Here is an 18,435-nt window from a genome sequence, read left to right as displayed (position 1 = left end):
TCACCATCCCTGGAGGCCTTTAACGACAGGTTGGACTGTTTAAGGAAAGGCTGGACATTACACTCAGTGCCATGGTCTAGTTGACATGTTGGTGTTCGGCCATCGGTTGGACTCGGTGATCTCAGGTCTTTTCCAACCTAACTGATTCTGTGTGACATCCACAGCCCTGCAGCTGTGGTGTGAGGGAATCTGGGAAGAATCGGGCAGCTGCTGAACTATTTCTGATGAACCTCCAGTTTGACCTGGTTGCATTAGGGTTTTTTTCAGGTAATGCTTGTGCCATCCAGGAAGACAGCCAGGCTGCTTTGAAATTCGATGTTATGTCTGTTAGACAGAAGACAGTACATCACTGAAGAACAGCTCAGGGCACAGTGTGTTCAGAGCTGTAACTGTGGTGTAATTGCAAAATAGTGTAATGAGGATATATCTTTACATTGTCACTTCCAATGGATTGTTATCCCAGGAGGTGTTCACGGGGCATCTGGATCTCGCACTGGCTGATTCAAGGGTTGCAGTGCTGGGTGGACGGGTGGGCCAGATGATCTTGAAGGTCTGTTTCAACACTGATGATTCTGTGAACTTCACATTTAAATTCCTTGTTCTACAGAATCCTGTGTCTTGTTTTAATGTAAAATTATGAAGTGACAGCTGAGCTGGAATAAAACACCACAGAAATCAGCTTCTCAAATAAGTGGCATTCATAGCAAGAGGCTATGCAGTTTTGTACGTTTAGTATGATGTCCCTCTAGACTGCTGCTCTACTAAGTGTTGAAGTAAAAGGGCTTATATGTCTGCAGGTCCTCAGTCACTCTGTGTTCATTACCATTTCTGTGATTGCTGTGATGATACTGTGAAAACTCCACAGCAAACAAGCACATTAGTTGCTCAGTTCTTGTGTTCACACTCAAGATGAGTGCAGTTTTTCTTGCACTGCCACTCAGTGTACACCAGCTTCTTTTGCAGGAATGTGGAGCAGACTGTGCTAAGTTCCAGAAGAGTGAACTGGAGTACAAATTCAACAAGAAAGCCTTAGAAAGGCCCTACACCTCTAAACACTCCTGGGGAAAGACCTATGGGGAGCACAAGCGCCACTTGGAGTTTAGCCATGACCAATACAGAGAGCTAAAGAAGTATGCAGAGGAGGTTGGCATTTTCTTCACAGCTTCTGGCATGGATGAGGTATGTAAGCCATACTGGAATGACAGTGGGAGTCTGGCTTTTGTGTCTGTTGGGTATTATTAGGTGTAATAGTTCTTGCATAAAAAGAATATGTGGATGATGACTTTCTACACAGGGGGACTAGAGTAATTTGCCAGTTCACCTGTATGGTGAACCTGCCATGGTTGAGTAGATGGCTGAACACTTTGGAAGACTTGCTGTGTGCACTGCTACTACTGTTTATAGACAGTAAATAATATTAGAGACAAGGTCTCAGTTTGAACTTCATAAACAATCAAGGCTTTAAGAGTTTAGATCAAGTCAGTGTGATCTGATTGCTCTCCAGTGTTGTCTGGTATGTTGGCTCCAGGAATTTCAACTTCCTTCTGTATTTAAACCAGATTCCTTTCTTAACCTCAGTAGTGTTAGTTACAGTACTAAGAAATGCAACACACATTTGAAATGTGTAAACTGGAAAGATCAGGTAACAATTGAACTTCAGTGTAGATCAGAGATTACAGATTGCTTTACTCTTCTTTGTGGCCTAGAAAATACAGAAAAGCAAACTGAAAGAGACCCTAGCAGAAGTATGCTAGCCACTCTTGCATATGGCCAGCAGATCAATGTCCCTGGCTTCCTGCAAGTAGCCTCATCTAGGATGGGATAAGGATGTGATTTACTTAATATTTATGGTGATCTGTTCAGTGCCTCACTCTCAGCATCAGAGAGAATTCCTAATATATTAGGGTTATCTCCTTCCTCATAATTTTTTGTCCTGCCTTATCTGACGTAAAAGTTCATACTTGTACCTCCTCTCTGGTAATTGAGCACAAAAATTATTGCACCTCTTCTCTTTTGTAATCTCTGGTCTAGGCAATTTCAGTTCCTTCAGGCTTTTTATGCTATCTTTTCTAGTGCTCTGGCCATTCTTACTGCTGCTATCAACTTACTGTCCTCAAAATCCTTGAGTTGCTGTGCCTCTTCTGAGGTGGTACAAGCACCAAATGTCATAAAGAACTTCTTCAGATGCGTGATAGACAAAAAGATGTTTTGTGTGTATGGCAAAAGCTCAGTGCCATGGATTCAGAAATAGATCTGTGAAAAGAGAGTGGTGCCATGTTTTGTTTGTCATGTCTCCATGTGTAGAAGACCTGCTGAAAACCATGTACTCCTTTAACAAAGGAGTAATTGAACCCAGGATTCTTGGACTTCTGTATCTGGGACCTTAAAAGACCCATGTGCCTTTGCGGGGGGGAGAAAAAACCCACACTCCTTCTTTGATGTTAAAACCTCTGGGTTTTAAAGGCTATAGTGCAATACAGAACACCTTTCATATGCAGCAGCTAAGATCACTTTCTGCCTCTGGGATCCTTCTTTCCCTTTGCTGTGCTCCATTGTGTGTGACCTTATCAGCTAATTAACAGAACTGATACATGTTTGTGCCCTCTTGTTTGAACAGTAATTACATTACACATCTCTTAAGATTTCTGGTGGCATTTCTGCAAGACATGGGTTTGGAATTTAAGGAAAACATTGCATAAATTGACATCATAAATCCTCAAGAATATGTTAACTTCTGTAAATTTAACATAATCTCTGGAACTCCAGCTATGTCAAAGAGGTTAAATTGTGTGTTAACTATATGGGGAAATCGATGAACTGATGTGTGAAGTAAATACAAAGGCTATGAATAACTTCTTTATCTATTCTGTTCCAGTGTGTACTGGAGACAAAACAGGATCTCATTGAACCACTCCCTTTAATGTCATTCCTGTTGCTTGAAATTACTTCCTGATCCTTGAATCTCCTACAGAAAAGCTGCCAATTTTCAAGAGATATTTACCTAACGAAGAGTGGCTTTAGATATGAGGCTTATTCTGTTATATTTCATTTTGTGCCATCTCCTGAGATTAGATCTGTGGGCGTTTAATATAATGTATTCATTGTCTTTATGCACAATGCATTTTAATGTTATACATCCTAGGTACAAGAAATTGCGTATCCATCATACTGATGATAGAAAATTTAGACCAAATGAGTTTCTCCTCTGGACATTAGCACTCTTTCTCTGGCACTAAGTAAATTTAACTGCAACAAGGAATGAGCTGAAGAAATTAAAAGTGTTTGTGAGTGATTGATGGGGAACAAAGTTAACCACTTCATTGTTTTCCCTGGAGGTGAAATGGAGGATTTAAATATCTCTTGCCTTTAATAGGTTTGGAATTAGAATTTTCTTCCTTGACAATACTAATTTTTAAAAGGCCCTTACTAATGTAAAACCAGTTTTCAGGGAGCCTCCAGTAATTCCTGAATTGTCTTCAAAATAGCACACTTATTTTTAGGCAAAAGCAGAGTATAATTAGCATTTGAGTAAACTGCTTGATAGCCTTTTCTTTGGCATATTTTATTTTCTAGTATCTCTCCTAGAAGCAAGCCCATTTTGTATTTCCCTTTTTGGGTGCTTCTTTTTTTTCAGGCACCTATTTAATATGCTCGTACAGTTTTTCAGTGTGGCAGATCCATTCGGGAAAACTACCTGTAGTTTTAAACTCTCTGTGGTTTAATATTTCTGACCTGCAGGAAGTGTGTGGCTGGAAGACTGCCTGCGTGCCTGTAACGCATTCCTTCAAAGGGCAAGCTCTCATCTGCAGGTAGTTGCTCTCTCTGGTAGTGCTAAAAAAAAAAAAAAAATAAGCAAGAACGCTGTGGCCCACAAGTTCATCCTTAAGTTAGAGGAGCAGTGGAACTCTCCTGTACTAAGCAGCAGTTCCTACAGCTGGCTGACCAGCTGTGGCTGGGAGACCAAAGAGGCTGCCTTCCGACCGTGATCCCAGTCAAAAACCTGTAGAGAAATAGTTCAAGTATGCAGGAAGGCACCATAGTTATACTTTCACCTGGAGGGAAAGCAGAAACCCATATCCTCAGGATAGCAAATGTTACTTCAGGAGCAGTGTATTTTGGGGAGATTTCTATAATGTCCACCTGTTTAACTCAGCCTTGGTTTTGCTGTTCTGAAGGGTTATTTCCCGGCACAGTGGTCCTTTATTCTTTGATCCAGCTGGTGTGTTAAAATGCAGTGACTTCTTTTCCTTGTAGATGGCTGTGGAATTTCTTCATGAGCTGGATGTTCCATTTTTCAAAGTAGGATCAGGAGATACAAATAATTTTCCATATTTGGAAAAGACTGCAAAGAAAGGTAAGCATTTTCTTTGAGCCATCTTGGTAAACATCACTGTGTCTCAGTATTAGTATCAGTTATTAGATCTTTCATCCAGTTGATTTTTGGGAAAAAATCTGAAGTTCCTGTAGAAGAAACTCAACCTCAGGCTTGGAAAAAAAAAAGTTCACCCAGCATTCTTTTCTAGTTTTACTGGATTAATTCACTACAAGACCTTAATTTAATCCTGTGTAGCTTTCTTGCAGGCCTACGGCAAAATTTTTGTGCATTTTCTAATGGCTAGGTCGCCCAATGGTGATTTCCAGCGGCATGCAGTCCATGAACACAATGCAGCAGGTTTATCAGATTGTGAAGCCCATCAATCCAAACTTCTGCTTCCTGCAGTGCACCAGTGCTTACCCACTTCAGCCAGAGGATGTCAATCTCCGTGTTATATCGGTCAGTGAGTAACCCTTGCGTAGGGTAGCAGAGAAGGGCCGTGCACTTCTGCTGAGATACATTTCCAGATCTTTGCCATGCTGGAATTTGCTTCTGAGAAGTTAAAAGGTGTATCATGTTCCTCTAATTCATGCAAGTGTTGAACTAAAAACACCCAAAAGATCCTTTTTTTTTTTAGCAAAACTCGTCTTTGAGGAGTATGATAAAGGATATTACTGGAGTATTCACAGCTCAACAGAGGAAAATACAACATTTGGTTAACAGGTTAACCCTGTGCTTTATAATGCAAAGAAAAATTATGTACTGTTAAGAAAGTGCATGGAAGTGAGAACGTAACTCTAAATAGGGAGCTAGACCAGCAACTTTTGGTCAAAAAGCTTCATGTGAGTATCAGAGTAGAGAAGAAAATCGATTAGACCCTAGTATAGTTCCCTTCACTGGAAATATTACTTGGATATGCCTAATAATGGTATAAGGAAGTTTTCCCAAACTGGCCAGTGTTCAAGCACCAGCTTAGATTTATTCACATGTAGTATGTTATTTTTAGCAGAATGTGACATGGCTGCATTTAATTGCCTTTAGGACTGGGTGACTGTCCCCTATGTATGGATTAAAATATTGCTTCAGAATTGAAATACAGAGTTGAAGAAATCTGCTTTGGATGTAGGTTAAGTTTTACCAGTCCACTGGGTTCTTGTGTGAAAATAGAATGCTACTCCGTTACTGTTACTTACAGTGATGTAGGCTTTGAAGACCTGGAATAGTAGAACTGAATTAAAAGGAAAAACATTAAGTGGTAGAAAAGAACATACCTGCTTTCTCTTGTTAGTATTGATAATGTTAGTGAAATTGGGAACGTGGCAATTGGTAATGCAGTGTGACTTGCTGAATGTAAAAAAATGCATTCTCAGAATAACCAGCTGCTTGTTTTGTGCCACAATAATTGCCCTTGGGTTTTTATTGCAGTTATCACTGTTAAGTTTGCTTTGTCTTTGAAATTGCTACCTTGGTAATTAAGACCAACTCTGTCGTGATTCAAGGCGTATCAGTCAGCTTTTCCTGATATCCCCATTGGCTATTCGGGACATGAAACTGGCATAGCCATTTCAGTGGCAGCTGTTGCTATGGGTGCTAAAGTAGTGGAACGCCACGTGACCCTTGACAAAACATGGAAAGGAAGCGACCACCAGGCATCTCTGGAGCCAGACGAACTGGCGGAGCTGGTGAGAGCCATCCGTACTGTGGAAAAAGCAATGGGTTCTCCAATCAAACAACTCTTGCCCTGTGAAATGGCTTGCAATGAAAAGGTAACTTTTGCTTTTGATTCATGTAAACCTGCAGCCCGTTTAGACCTACGGCTAATAATCTGTATTCAGAAAAATAGCTTGCTGTTTGTTTATTGCAGTAGTGTTCCTGCCTCTGCACTCAAAAAATTTCTCACCGCGTTACGTTGGCAGTTTTGAGTATGATGGAGTTCTGTGTTTATCATCCAGTAGTTAAATAAGTTGAGTAGAAATATGGAATGATTTAGGTTGGAAAAGACAGTTAAGGTCATCGAGTCCAACTGCTAACCTAACGCTGCCATGTCCACCACTAAACCATGTTCCTGAGTGCCACATATGTTTTAAATAACTCCAGGGATGTTGACTCAACCACTTCCCTGTTCTAAACTGTTTCAGCGCTTGATAACCCTTTTGGTGAAGGAATTTTTCTTAATATCCAATCTAAACTTCCCCTGGCACAACTTGAGGCCATTTCCTCTTGTCCTGTCTCTAATTGCCTTGTAGAAGAGACTGACCCCCACCTGGCTACAACCTGCCCTTCAGGTAGTTGTAGAGAGCAGGAAGGTCCCCCCGAGCCTCCTTTTCTCCAGACTGAACAACCCCAGCTCTCTCAGCTGCTCTTCATAAATCTTTAGACGCTTCACCAGCTTCGTTGCCCTTCTGTGGACTCAACTCCAACACCTCAATGTTTTTCTTGTAGTGAGGGGCCCAAAACTGGACACAGTATTCGAGTGCGGCCTCACGCGTGCCAAGTACTCAGTAACACTAATGGGAACAATATGTCTCTATGACTGTATATGAGCTGCTTTTACATTAAGCTAAAATACCAGTCCTTCTAATCAGATTCCCTCCATTGTGATTTTGGAACATTCCAGCAAGCCACCATCCAGTTTCAGAAAGGATCTGGATGTTCCCAGCAGCCCAGTTACAGTGTGAAGGTGTCCATGGCTAACTCAGCCTTCATTTGGAATAAGCAATGCAGAGGGCACAACCTGTTCCCAAATAACTGCAGAATATTTTTTATCCTTTTTTTTCGTATACTAAGCCTAGCAATGTGTTTGACTTAAAACTTTTTTTCCCCACCCCTCTCCTGTAGCTGGGGAAGTCTGTTGTGGCGAAAGTGGCAATTCCTGAAGGTGCCGTCCTGACACTTGACATGCTGACCGTGAAGGTGGGAGAGCCGAAGGGATTTCCCCCGGAATCCATCTTCGATCTGGTGGGCCAGAAGGTTAAAAAAAGTATCGAAGAAGATGAAACCATCACTGAGCAAGTAGTGGAAAATCATGTAAAAAAAGTGAAGTGCTAAACCAAAGCGCTCCACTCCATGTTTCACGCTGTACTGCTGCACAGCATATTTAAGTGTAGCAAAGAAAGGGGCATAATTATGGGGATCCAAGCAGGTTAGCATTTTCAGGTTCTCATTAGTAGGAAGTTTCTGAAGCAAGGGGATATAAATTACGAAGAGCATTTTATTAGAAACCGTATAGCATTGTGCCTAGGAAATACCATGCTCCTCCCTTCTCCATTCCACTTAACCTAGATTAACTCGGAGTTCTGCCAAATCTGAGACCACAGTCTGTGCTTTCTGGCTTCCTTTTTCTGTTAAGAATACAGTAAATCATAAGAATTTTTCCTACTAGAAAACTTTCTACTAGAACAACTTTTGAGTTGTTCTACCCCCTTATCTTTTGATGTTCCTTTCTTTTCTGCCATTTGCCTCACCCCAGTAATAGCAGGACTCTAGCTGGAGTTGAAGGCAGCTAAGTGAAAGTTCACATGCCCTGAACAGAAAACTACACATGCAACCTGATGAATTTTTCTCGAGATGAAAGCCTTAAGATGAAAAGTCTTGTGATAAAACAGTGGGTTGCAGGAATCTGCCCTCTGTGGGAAAATGGGCTTCTTGAGAAATGTAGGTTTTCAAGAGACAGTACCAAGAAAAGAAGCATACTGGATATGTAGAAAGGTCCCATTTAAGGGGCAAGGGAACATTTTTGTGAACTGAAAGGCAGGAGGGCAAGCCAGACAAATTAAGCAGGTGAGAAAAGTAGCTCTGAGATGAATCAGTGGAAATAAACTTAACCTATGCTTTAAAATTTGTCAGAAGCATCTGTTGTGAGCTGAGTGAGGACTAGACCTTAAATCAGTTTTGCAGAGCATTTGGATACCTCTGTTTGGACCTGGGGGGGGGGTGTAACTTCTCGGGTAGGAAGACAAGTGCTGGTGAAGATTGAACAGCCCTTTTCCTGTACTAACAAGCAAATACATTATGTTAGGGGTTTTCCCTCAACACTGGAATTTGAGATGGCCAAGGCTGACTGCCTGACATCACATCATTACGTGATGGTCAGTGCACCTCTTGTGTGCTCTACTCTTGTGTCCCAGCCTCTCACTTTCCAAGTAAGAAATGCAATCCCACTGCTGTGAGCCTGCTGCTTTTCCCTGTGACCAAGAAGGAGCCATATGGAAGCAGCTGCAAACTGGGCATTCCCCAGTTACCTCTCTGAGCACAGAACTGCTTCGGTGTAATTCATCTCCTTTTTTTTTTCTGTGGTGGAATCATTTACTAGTGATGGTTACTTGGAACTTGCTACTTTTATTTTCATCACGAGGTGGTGAAGTACCTAGAATTTGGTGGTGGGTGTTTCTGTACCTGTGAGCTGTTCACTTTCAAAATGTTTACCCTTCTGCAATTCTGAGGAAACTGTACTCATATCTTCAAATGGGGAAGCAGAGATTGAGTCATGTGCTTGAACATACATGAGCTGTGACTGATACAGCATGCTTGCCTTACAATAAAAAACTACTCAATTGTTAAAAGATTTTTTTTTTTATTTCAAATTTGAAAAATAGATTCAGCTTATAAAACAAGCTCTTGTTTCTCCATTTCAGCCTATGGTCAGACCTTGCCTTTGCTAGCACTGTTGATGGCTCCAGGGCCTTTAGGATTTGAAAACTGTAAGATTACCTGACCTGCTTCAAATAGCAGTGGTTCTTGAGTCTAGCAGGGCTGGTCCTAGAGAGTGCTGTAAACATAGGCTCCAAAAATTTCCAAGACTTTAATTAATGTATTGGGGGAAAAAATATCCATATACAGAAAATTGCGAGCTGCGTCTGTATGTGAACAGATGTTTATCCAGCTGCAGTTAAAGAGCCTTTGCAAAGTGGACAGAAAAATAAGTTGAGCATAAATGCCCCACTGACCTGGTGTTTTTATTGCCCCTGTGGGCCTTCCAGGCATTTCGGACTCTGCTGCAGGTTGTACACGGCTGTTTCTCACGTTTCCACTTAATAGGGAAGAATAGGGCCATCCAGAAGCCCAACTCAAAGTCCCTGTCACATGTAAGACCAGTTAGTGGCTATTAAATGCGGCCTCAAAAGCTCCTACTTCAGAAGGGACCTTTCCAAAAGTCCGTGCCAGTCTTTGATTTTTCCAAGATGACATGTAAGTATAAGGTAATTCACTTAGTGCATTTATTATCCAAATCTGACCTTGTCAGCTATAACAATATACAATATATAAACTTGAGCTTGAACCAAACTAAACCCATTACCGTACACAACTGCAGCCTCTCCAGACAGATGAGGGGAGGAAGTTCATAAAAAATATGTCAATATCCCCATGCCACTCTGAGCTGTAATATGCTTCTTTCAACTAGACTTTTTCCATTTTGCAAGTTGAAAAACATAAAAAAATATTACATATGGCACTTCAGGTGGTACATCAACACCATTTACAAGAGCCTGATCACCTTCCCCCATTGACAGAGGCATTAAAAATTACAATTGGTTTTCTTGAACTTACTGTTACCTCCTAAAAGCATCATAGTTACAACTTTCATACAGAGATTAATTCATGCTAAAGTGGTTTTCACAGAAAAAGCATAAAATAGTAGGCTTTTTTTTTTTTTTTACTTCATTCCTTATGGTAATTTGCATGTTCTAATGGACCCTTCCCAGAGTCTCAAGGCTGGATATACTGGTTCTGTGAACTTGCAGTGGAAGGTGTGCAAATGAGCCATTCCATCACTAACATTGTAGAATGAAAGGATTCCTGCTTCATAATCCAGAAAAATGCCAATGCGGTCAGGATCATCCTCTACCACGATGGGGATTCTCTCCCCCTTGTGAAATGCCCAGTATTCCAGTTCAAACTTCTTAAGGCACCAAGATGCTCTATTCCAGCCCAGCCGGCAGGTTTCAGAGTCTCCTTTCCTGCCAATGGAAGGGTAGGCTGCGCCAATCCACCAGCCGGCTCCAGCATGAAGCAGGTCAACCTCCCAGTAATGGCTCCCAGAGAGGAATGCGTCTTTGCTTAGCACTTGCCATAATTTATCGAATCTCTGGGGACCACAGGGGTAAAATATCCTCCTCCAGCTGCAGCTTACTTCAAGACGGTCATCGGACAGTTTCAGTCTTGGGTGAATGCTGTCGTATTCCCAGGTTGGTGATCTTGCATCTGCGGCCAAAGCCATAAACATACTTACTACGTTTATCATGACCCTTGGAAGAACTCTGAGTTAAAAAACGCCTGTAAAGAAGCCCACAGCCAGCAGTGTCTTAGGACAGAGACAGAGACAGAAATCCCGCTGTCCCAGGGGCACTGGGGCTGGAAAAGGCATGCCAGAGGGATCACAGCAGGGCACCAGTATTGCTGCCTCCACGCCTATGTAATCTGGGCTATTCACAGTGATGGGGACCTCAGGCACAGCACCAACACTTCGTTACAGGGTTATGGCTCAGAGAATCAGGAAGCCTACAGGTCCAAGGACACTGGGTCTGGAAAGGGCGTTCCAGTCTAAATAAGGCAGGGTACCAACATTGCTGACTCCACACTTTTCACATCTGGGCCACCCCTTGTGATGGGGACATCAGCTGTAGCACCAAGATTCTCTTAGGGATAGAGTTCAGCAAGTTACAGAGCCTACATGCTCCGAGGATGCTGGGGCTGGAAAATTTATGCCAAGCATATCATGGCAGTGCACCAACACTACTGCCTCCACACCTTTCTAACCTGGGCCACCAGGGTGATGGGGGCCTCAGCCACAGCACCAACCTGCCGTTAGGGTTAAGGTTAGGCTTCAGAGAGCCATGGAACCTACAGCTCCAGAGGCAATGGGGCTGGAAAAGGCATGCCAAGGGAATCACGGCAGGGCACCAACACTGATGCCTCCATAGCTTTCTGGTCTGGGTCACTCACGGTGATGGGATGAAGGGAAGCTGTATGCAGAGTGGCTACAGTCACTCAGCTTGTTCAGCTCGGAGAGAACACTGAGGGGAGACCTCACTGCAGTCTACAGCTTCCTCATGAGGGGAAGCAGAGAGGTAGGCACTGATCTCCTTTCTGGAGACCAGTGACAGGACCCAAAGGAGTGGTATGAAGCTGTGCCAGGTGAGGTTTAGGTTTAGGTTTAGGAAAAGGTTCTTCAGCCAGAGAGTGGTTGGGCACTGGAACAGGCTCCCCAGGAACTCGTCATAGCCTCAAGGCTGACAAAGTTCAAGAAGTGTTTGGACAATGATCTCAGGCACATGATGTGATTCCTGGGGTTGTCTGTGCAAGGCCAGGACCTCAGTGATCTTTGTGGGTTCCTTCCAACTTGAGATCTGAGGATTCTGTGACCATACTTACGTTTTAAGAAAAGCAACCGATCAACAGGAGTCATGGTTTTCAACACTGTTCCAGGTTCCTTCTTTGCAGTGGCGTTAAGGCTACTGAAAACATCTGGACAGAGATGAAAAGGGACAGTTCAGGGAGTCTGCCAGTTCTTCAACTTCCATTTTCCAACTTCATGGACAAACTCTGTTACTTTTTCTGGGGAAGGGCTACTCACTCTGTAGGCTTTCAATCTTATGCTCTTTGGATAGCACAGAGATGCTGGATTCCTGTGTTGCCAAAGAACTACACAACTGAGCACAACACCAAGTAATCACATCTGATTCCTTAAAAAGCAGCCCCTATCAGACGAGAGCAGTCAGGCAGCTGAAGACAGCTGCAGATGCTAACTACAGAGCACCTCCACGATGCTGTCTAGCAATCCTACACACAATCTGCAGTGGCCTTTCAGATCTGCTCTGACCATTTGCCCCAGCACCCTGCTATTTTGTTCTTGGCAATTCTCAGAAAAGGGATTATTAAAAGGTAGCTGGGTGAAATGTGATGGCCAGTGTTGCTCACTCAATGAGCAGCAGGGTTTTCCCATGGTTATGTGGCTTTGTGGTTCTGTGTCCCATTAGGAAACTCCTCCCTTAATCATGACAAAGGTCACTTAAGGATGAAATACTAGCTCAAAGACAAAAGTAATTCTAAATAGAACACGTTAGCTCACCTTTAGAGTACCAAAAAGCACAGAACTTTTTCTGACTGAGGCAGAAAGATCACTGGGTACATCAATTAGAAAAAGCTTTCAAATTTTACAGGTAGCCAATGTTCAGTGCCAGAGCACTCAGACCCAACAGTAACTGAAAGGAGAGAATACATATATTGTGCAGGTATGACGGTCTGCAAAGAAGTAAACTGTATTGAAATAACTGCACAGAACTGGAGGAAAAAAGCATCAGACAAACAAAAGACTGACTGAAGCACTGCTGTTTTCTCCAGCTGATTTGGTAAAAGTCCTGTTCTTACTTGCAAACCACACTTTATTTACAAAGAGAGCAGATGAAAGCAAAATTCAGAGCACTCTCCCAGATACCTTCTTTAAGCCGGGCTTCTAGTGGTTTCTGTAGAATGGACTGAAGAACTCTGAAGAAGTGCTTATAATGGTTAAGTATGTGTTCAAATGAGAGAGGTATTGGATGCCACTGTTCTCTCAGGTGCCTGGATTCCTTCATTTCCTTCTCGATTTCTATGTACTTCTGAGGGCAGAAAGCCAAATTCTCCAATTAGCAGAGACAGTGACATGAAAGGACTCTTCCCTCCCAGCTCCCCCACAAGGCAGAGCAAGGACAGCTCCATCACTAGGTAAACCTATGGGCCATAACAGGCAAGCTTTGTTGTGTTCAGACTGCCTATTAGCTCATTAGCCTGCCCATTACTTCTCCTGGCAGTGGAGCCAGGGGCCACCCCAGAGATGGAGAACCCAGCAGTCATGGTTTAAAACAGCTCCCAATAGGGCTGCCTTTCCTCAGATCTTCGTATGACACTGGACAAGGAAAGACCTGATACAGCATTTGTCTTCAAGATCAAGAGACACATCTCTCTATTCCATATATGCTTAAAATTGACATGGATTTCGCACAGATCTGAAACCAATGCCATAGCAGGAACACCTAACAAAAATCAGGTAACAAACTGGTTCACGAAAACACCAACACAAAGAAAATTAAAAAGCAGTTAGAAAGATGCTGCTTACACACAGAAGGATCTACAGAAGAGATCACTAGAGCAGTTTATCAAGGACTGTGAGGGTAAGAGGCAGAACGAGACCATACAATACCACCTCCAGCAACTGAATAGGATCACTGTCCTGTTGTATTTGTCTGATCCGACACGAGAAGGTCTCTAGGGCTGCAAGCTGTTCTTGACAGGACTCCAGCTGCTGAGCATGTGCTCCTAGGGCTTGCTGAGTCTTTTCATCAATGAAGTTTTCTGCCAGACTCTCTTCTTCCCGAAGAAGTAACTGGAGCTCGGTCACTTTTTCTGACAGCTGCCGTTTGATCATATTGGCATGTGCCTGTAGATGAAGCAGAAGAGTGTCTCCCCACACTCACCAGACCATAAACATTTCAGATATTTCTCTCAGGCTTTCAACATTGCCTTTTGGTTCAATTTTACTGACTTTTCTGCATCTCTTCGCTAGCATGTGTCTACCCCTTAAGGGAGGGCAGACAGGATTTACCTGCTGATGTCTGGATGGAAAAGCTTGAGGGAAGATTCTAAGATGCCTATTTATGCAGAGAGTGCTGTTTTCAGCTGGAATTTACAGGATCAGGTACTAAGTGCAACAAGAGGCAGACCTGGTCCTTCAGTACCAAGACTCTGACCTCTTTCAAAGCAAGCTAGAGACAAGGAGCTGCTAAAAAGAGAAAGCCTCCAAAACAAAGTGACATCAAACCTCTAGAGCTCCCTCCAGATCTTACTGATACTTCTGTGATAGAGCTGCTTAGAGATGCTTCTTAGGGCAAAAGCCATTTCATGGTCTGTAAACGAGGTGCAGTTTAGCATACATTCCCATTCTTAAGACAGAATCAATAGAGCTGTTCTTGTGTTTACTCAAACTCTCAGTAATGCAGCTCAGTGCAATGTAACATACATCAGTGAAGCCAGAATAACATAGGCAGCTCGGGCTATCTGCTATTCCTCTGCACAAAAACTTCAACGTTGTTCTTCCAGAGATGTTCAGCTGATCAGGGAATGAGGACCAGGTCTTTGGAGACTCTTTCCCTCTTCTCTCCCTTTGATAGTGTGATATATTGTGATGCACACAGGGATATACACTCTTTTCCTGAGAAGCAGTAGGTGTCTGGGTCTTTAGATAAGTACAGAGAAAACAAAATGTCTCTCCTTGGAATATGACCATCCAGTGGGGAAGGAAACCACACTTTACCTTCACATCATTCACAGCCTGCTCTACGCTCCTTCTGTTACCAGCTTCTTGCTCTTTTCTCTCTTCTAGATCCTTCAAGCACAATGCCATGAGTTCCTACAAAGCAATGAAACAAAATAAAACACTGCTTCACAACAAGATCTGTAAAAATCAGAAATCAGTATCCAGCTTGTTTTCCATATAGGGGAGTATATCCCCAAAATACTGAGTTTATGAGGCTTATTGGGGCCAGTACAGTGATGATCCATAAGGATTTCAACATTTCACCTGGTGGTTATAGAGGTAAAATTTGGAGAGGTCTCCAAATTAGTACCACCTTCCTAAGGAACAGGGAAACCTATGGTGAAAAATACATTTTCATCTTTAAATCTATGGTGCTGTGCATTTAAAGACTACATGCTAATGCACTTAGCAGCTGAAGGGCAGCTAACCAAGTACTTTTATTCAGTGGATCAGTGGAAGGCTCCATCTAGAGTCAAACTCCAGTGAAATTTCAGGATGCTTCCCAAAAAGACCAGTCAGATATACCCCACTATCACTTCAGTGACGCTGCAGTCTGAATGCCTACAACAGCAAATATTATCACTTGGCTGGTGATCACACCATCTGTGATACTTGTGGTGTGCCCAGCACAGCATTGTTCACGTTCTGCTACATCCAGCCCCACTTTCTCACTCACAGCCCTCTGAAAATGGCTGTCCTCTGTCCAGCAGGCTGCAGTCTTGGTGCACCTGCTGGTTCATTTTTGTCATCAGTACCATAAAAGATCCAGGCAATGCTGCCCCGTGCTCTCAGTGCACTAGTGTTAAAACAGAGCCTCTCAGTAAATACCAGAAAATGTAGCTCCAGCTGTACCTGTTGTCAGTGTCCTGTTCTGCAGCTGGGACCCACTCAAGAGCATCTGCCTGCCCATGTACCAGCTCACTGCAACATCTCCAGGGCAGCACAGCATTTAAACTCTGAAGGGTTGACAAACTGAGCTTCATGAAGTGTTGCTTCATCATCAGCATGTTGCATTTCTGACATGTGCCTCCTTAGAAAACACATGCAGTTTGTCATTTGATTACAACAGAGTCAGAAGAAGATGGGCTCCCAGCAAAAGTCAGAAACTCTGCATCTAGAAGGCCCTTGGCACAGACACATCCATGCAAGCAGATAAAGGTTCTTGCATAGAGCAAGACACTTCAGTTATGCTATCCATTCCAGCCACAGTTTTCCAGTCTTGTTTCTGAAGAACCAGAAGAATTCTGCATCACTTGAAGATTCTACTCGGTATCCGCCTGCTTTAGTTTATTTTGCAGCCTAGACCTCATTCCCTTCACCAAAGACTGACAAAGACCATAGAGCAAAACCCAGTCTTCCTTCTCTGCAATTAAAACACAGGGCACTCACTCCCTCACAAAAGTGACCATATGCAAATACTTATGCCAACCCCAAGCATTTCTGGTTAAGCATTACTTTCTTTATAGAGGTAAATGAAAGAGCTGCTTTTTAGCAATTGACACACTGCCAGGCAACCCATGTCATTCACCCTAAGGATTCAGCTCCAAAAACATTCCTTTACGGATTGCCTGGATGCCTTAAGTCATTCAAGTGAAAACACTGTAAAAGCAAGGATTTCTGAGAGATGAGACTCCTAGCTCCAGTCAGGCTCACAGGACACATACCAAGTGCAAAGAATGCTGATCCTATATCCTGCACTCAGGAGGACGGGGAGAGTCCTTCCAGATGATTTTACACAGCCTTAGATCCAGGGATGAAGCAGCTGATGGACCTCACACAATGGTTCTCATCTCTTCTTAGCACTCACAGCTAGGATTTGCTAAAAGCAGGGTGGAAGAAGGGCTGCCCAGCTGATGTCGTATCACAAGGGCTGTACAGAGCTAACTGCTCCCAGCAAACAAAATTACTAGCCAAAATACCATCTCTTAGTCTACAACTACTGATAGTTTTTGCCTGAAATCTCTGCAGCCCTAAGCCAGTAGATATCAGCAGATCCTTCCTAGGGGCAGAGTGTTTCCACGGGGAACACAAGTTTCCACACTGCTCAGTTCCTAATTTGGCACAGAGGTAACTCTTTATCAACAGCACGTGCTCCCCTGGGTCCATCAGGGAACCAGCACAACTTGTAGCTTCGTACACTTTACCCTGGCTTAAATCAGGTTGCCACAGCACAACACCTGCATCCACACACTGCCCGGGTGTCATGAAGGGAATGCCAACACTGTAGTGAGTTCCCAGCTTCAAAAGGGATACTTTGGATGAAAGCACACCAGCAGGCAGGAAGAGTGCTCTGCATTGCTCAGACATCTTCAGTGGTTTTACCCCCGTGCTGCTGTTTACTTGCAGCTTAGTGCACTGCCCTCTACCCTTGTAATGCTGTCTAACATTAAGTGCAGTAAAACGCCAGAGGAGTTTAGCATGACCTGTGTATCTGCTCAAATCTGCATGAACTTCCAAGCAGGAAGTTCTGCAGGAGCTGTTTTTTCCTACTGTTTTCTGTAGGAAACCTCTTAGTAACATTGCTCCAAAATACCACAGAAGGAGAGGGAAGGAGTTCTCTGAAATTACAGACAAAACAAACAAACAAAAAAGGGCAAAAAAATCACTCACGTACCTCAAACCTCTGTGTTACAACTTTTTAAGCCTCCCAAGCTTAGCATCACAGCATGCAGGCCTCAGCAAGCCCCCTGGTAGGCTCTCCAGAGTAAAACAAAGCACAAGCAAGAAGTATTGGGCAAGCCTGAAAAGCCTCCTGGGGATATTCAATGGACTGCTACAGTGGGGTGGAGAAAAAAAGCTTAGGGAAGAACTGCCAGTCTGATTGTTAATTTTCCTCACAGGAGCTCGTGTGGTGCTGTGTTTCAGATGTGACTATACTGTGAGTGCACAAAAGGCTGCGAGGGGATGCAAGCAGGCAGATGACCCGTACTAACCAAAGAGATGTTCCATGCCATATAGTGACAGAAATAAAACTGGAAGGGAGGGGTGGTTAGGTGGGTTAGCCATCTTTTGGTAGGGAAGCGTCTAGGTATTGATCTACACACGGGAGGTGGTGAGCGACCACCTTTGCATCTCTTTTCTTCTGTTCCGTTTCTCTTTTCCTCCACTTCTCCTTCACATATTTAACTATTTTTATGCCATGAATTTTCTTGGGTTTAGACTTCATTTCCTCTTCCTCTGTCTCTCTTGCTCCCACTGGGCAAGGGAGGGGAGTAAGCAGGCAGCTGTGTTGTGCTGAGCTGCTACTGGTTAACCCACAACCACCCCTGCTCCCCATCCCCCAGGATTATCAGAGAACAGGTACCGTGCGTGGGTAGTAACTGTGGTCTAGCAAGCTACAGTGGTGGGGGGAAATGATAAACAGAAATGGCCTTTCCCCTTCCCCTGTGGCAGCTATGTTTCTGTCAAAGCTGCTTCCAGCCTAGCAATAAAAACAAGTTCCCCAGGGCACCCAAGTTCCATGGATTGCACACATAAGGTCTGCAAAGAAAATGCTCAGACACCAAGCCAAAGTCAGAGGATAAAATGGTGCTGCATGTGACCTAACAGTCAATCTCACTTCCTCCTCCACTGATTTATACACCTGTTACGTGGGTGCTTGGGTGCGACTGGTTAACTCTTTCCCTCCTGTGCATGTCCCTGTGCAGTGGCAGCAGCCTGACTCCTGTCCAGAAGGGATTTACAAAGCACTTGTCGAAGTAAGGGAAGTACAGAAACTTTGTTATGCCAGCCAGCACAGCCTACAAAACCGATGTGACAGCAAACCCTGAGCTCCACAAGCTGTCCATAAGGCAAGCAAAGAAAGGCTAAAAGCTGAAGATACTTGACC

At 43.5% G+C, this 18,435-nt stretch overlaps 2 protein-coding genes across 2 annotated transcripts; one reads left to right on the top strand and one right to left on the bottom strand.

Moving 5' to 3' along the window:
* Window positions 1–877: 877 nt before the first annotated feature.
* Window positions 878–8,153, top strand: NANS (N-acetylneuraminate synthase). Its single transcript, XM_029965403.1, has 5 exons — window positions 878–1,179; window positions 4,255–4,354; window positions 4,620–4,774; window positions 5,815–6,081; window positions 7,154–8,153. Exons 1-5 carry the CDS (start codon window positions 910–912, stop codon window positions 7,361–7,363), a joined length of 1,002 nt encoding a protein of 333 aa, XP_029821263.1. The 5' UTR covers window positions 878–909; the 3' UTR covers window positions 7,364–8,153.
* Window positions 8,154–9,930: 1,777 nt separating this feature from the next.
* On the bottom strand, window positions 9,931–14,835 carry TRIM14 (tripartite motif containing 14). Its single transcript, XM_018086114.1, has 5 exons — window positions 14,604–14,835; window positions 13,497–13,730; window positions 12,750–12,912; window positions 11,687–11,779; window positions 9,931–10,516 (listed from the first exon to the last, which is right to left on the bottom strand). The coding sequence occupies exons 1-5, from the start codon at window positions 14,691–14,693 to the stop codon at window positions 9,981–9,983; spliced, it is 1,116 nt and encodes a 371-aa protein (XP_017941603.1). The 5' UTR covers window positions 14,694–14,835; the 3' UTR covers window positions 9,931–9,980.
* Window positions 14,836–18,435: the final 3,600 nt, after the last annotated feature.

Source organism: Manacus vitellinus, unplaced genomic scaffold (assembly GCF_001715985.3).
Source record: "Manacus vitellinus isolate BGI_N305 unplaced genomic scaffold, ASM171598v3 scaffold_9_pilon, whole genome shotgun sequence".
Lineage (NCBI taxonomy): Eukaryota > Metazoa > Chordata > Aves > Passeriformes > Pipridae > Manacus > Manacus vitellinus.
Note: the sequence above shows the minus strand (reverse complement) of the source record. Positions and strands in the feature narration are given on the sequence as shown.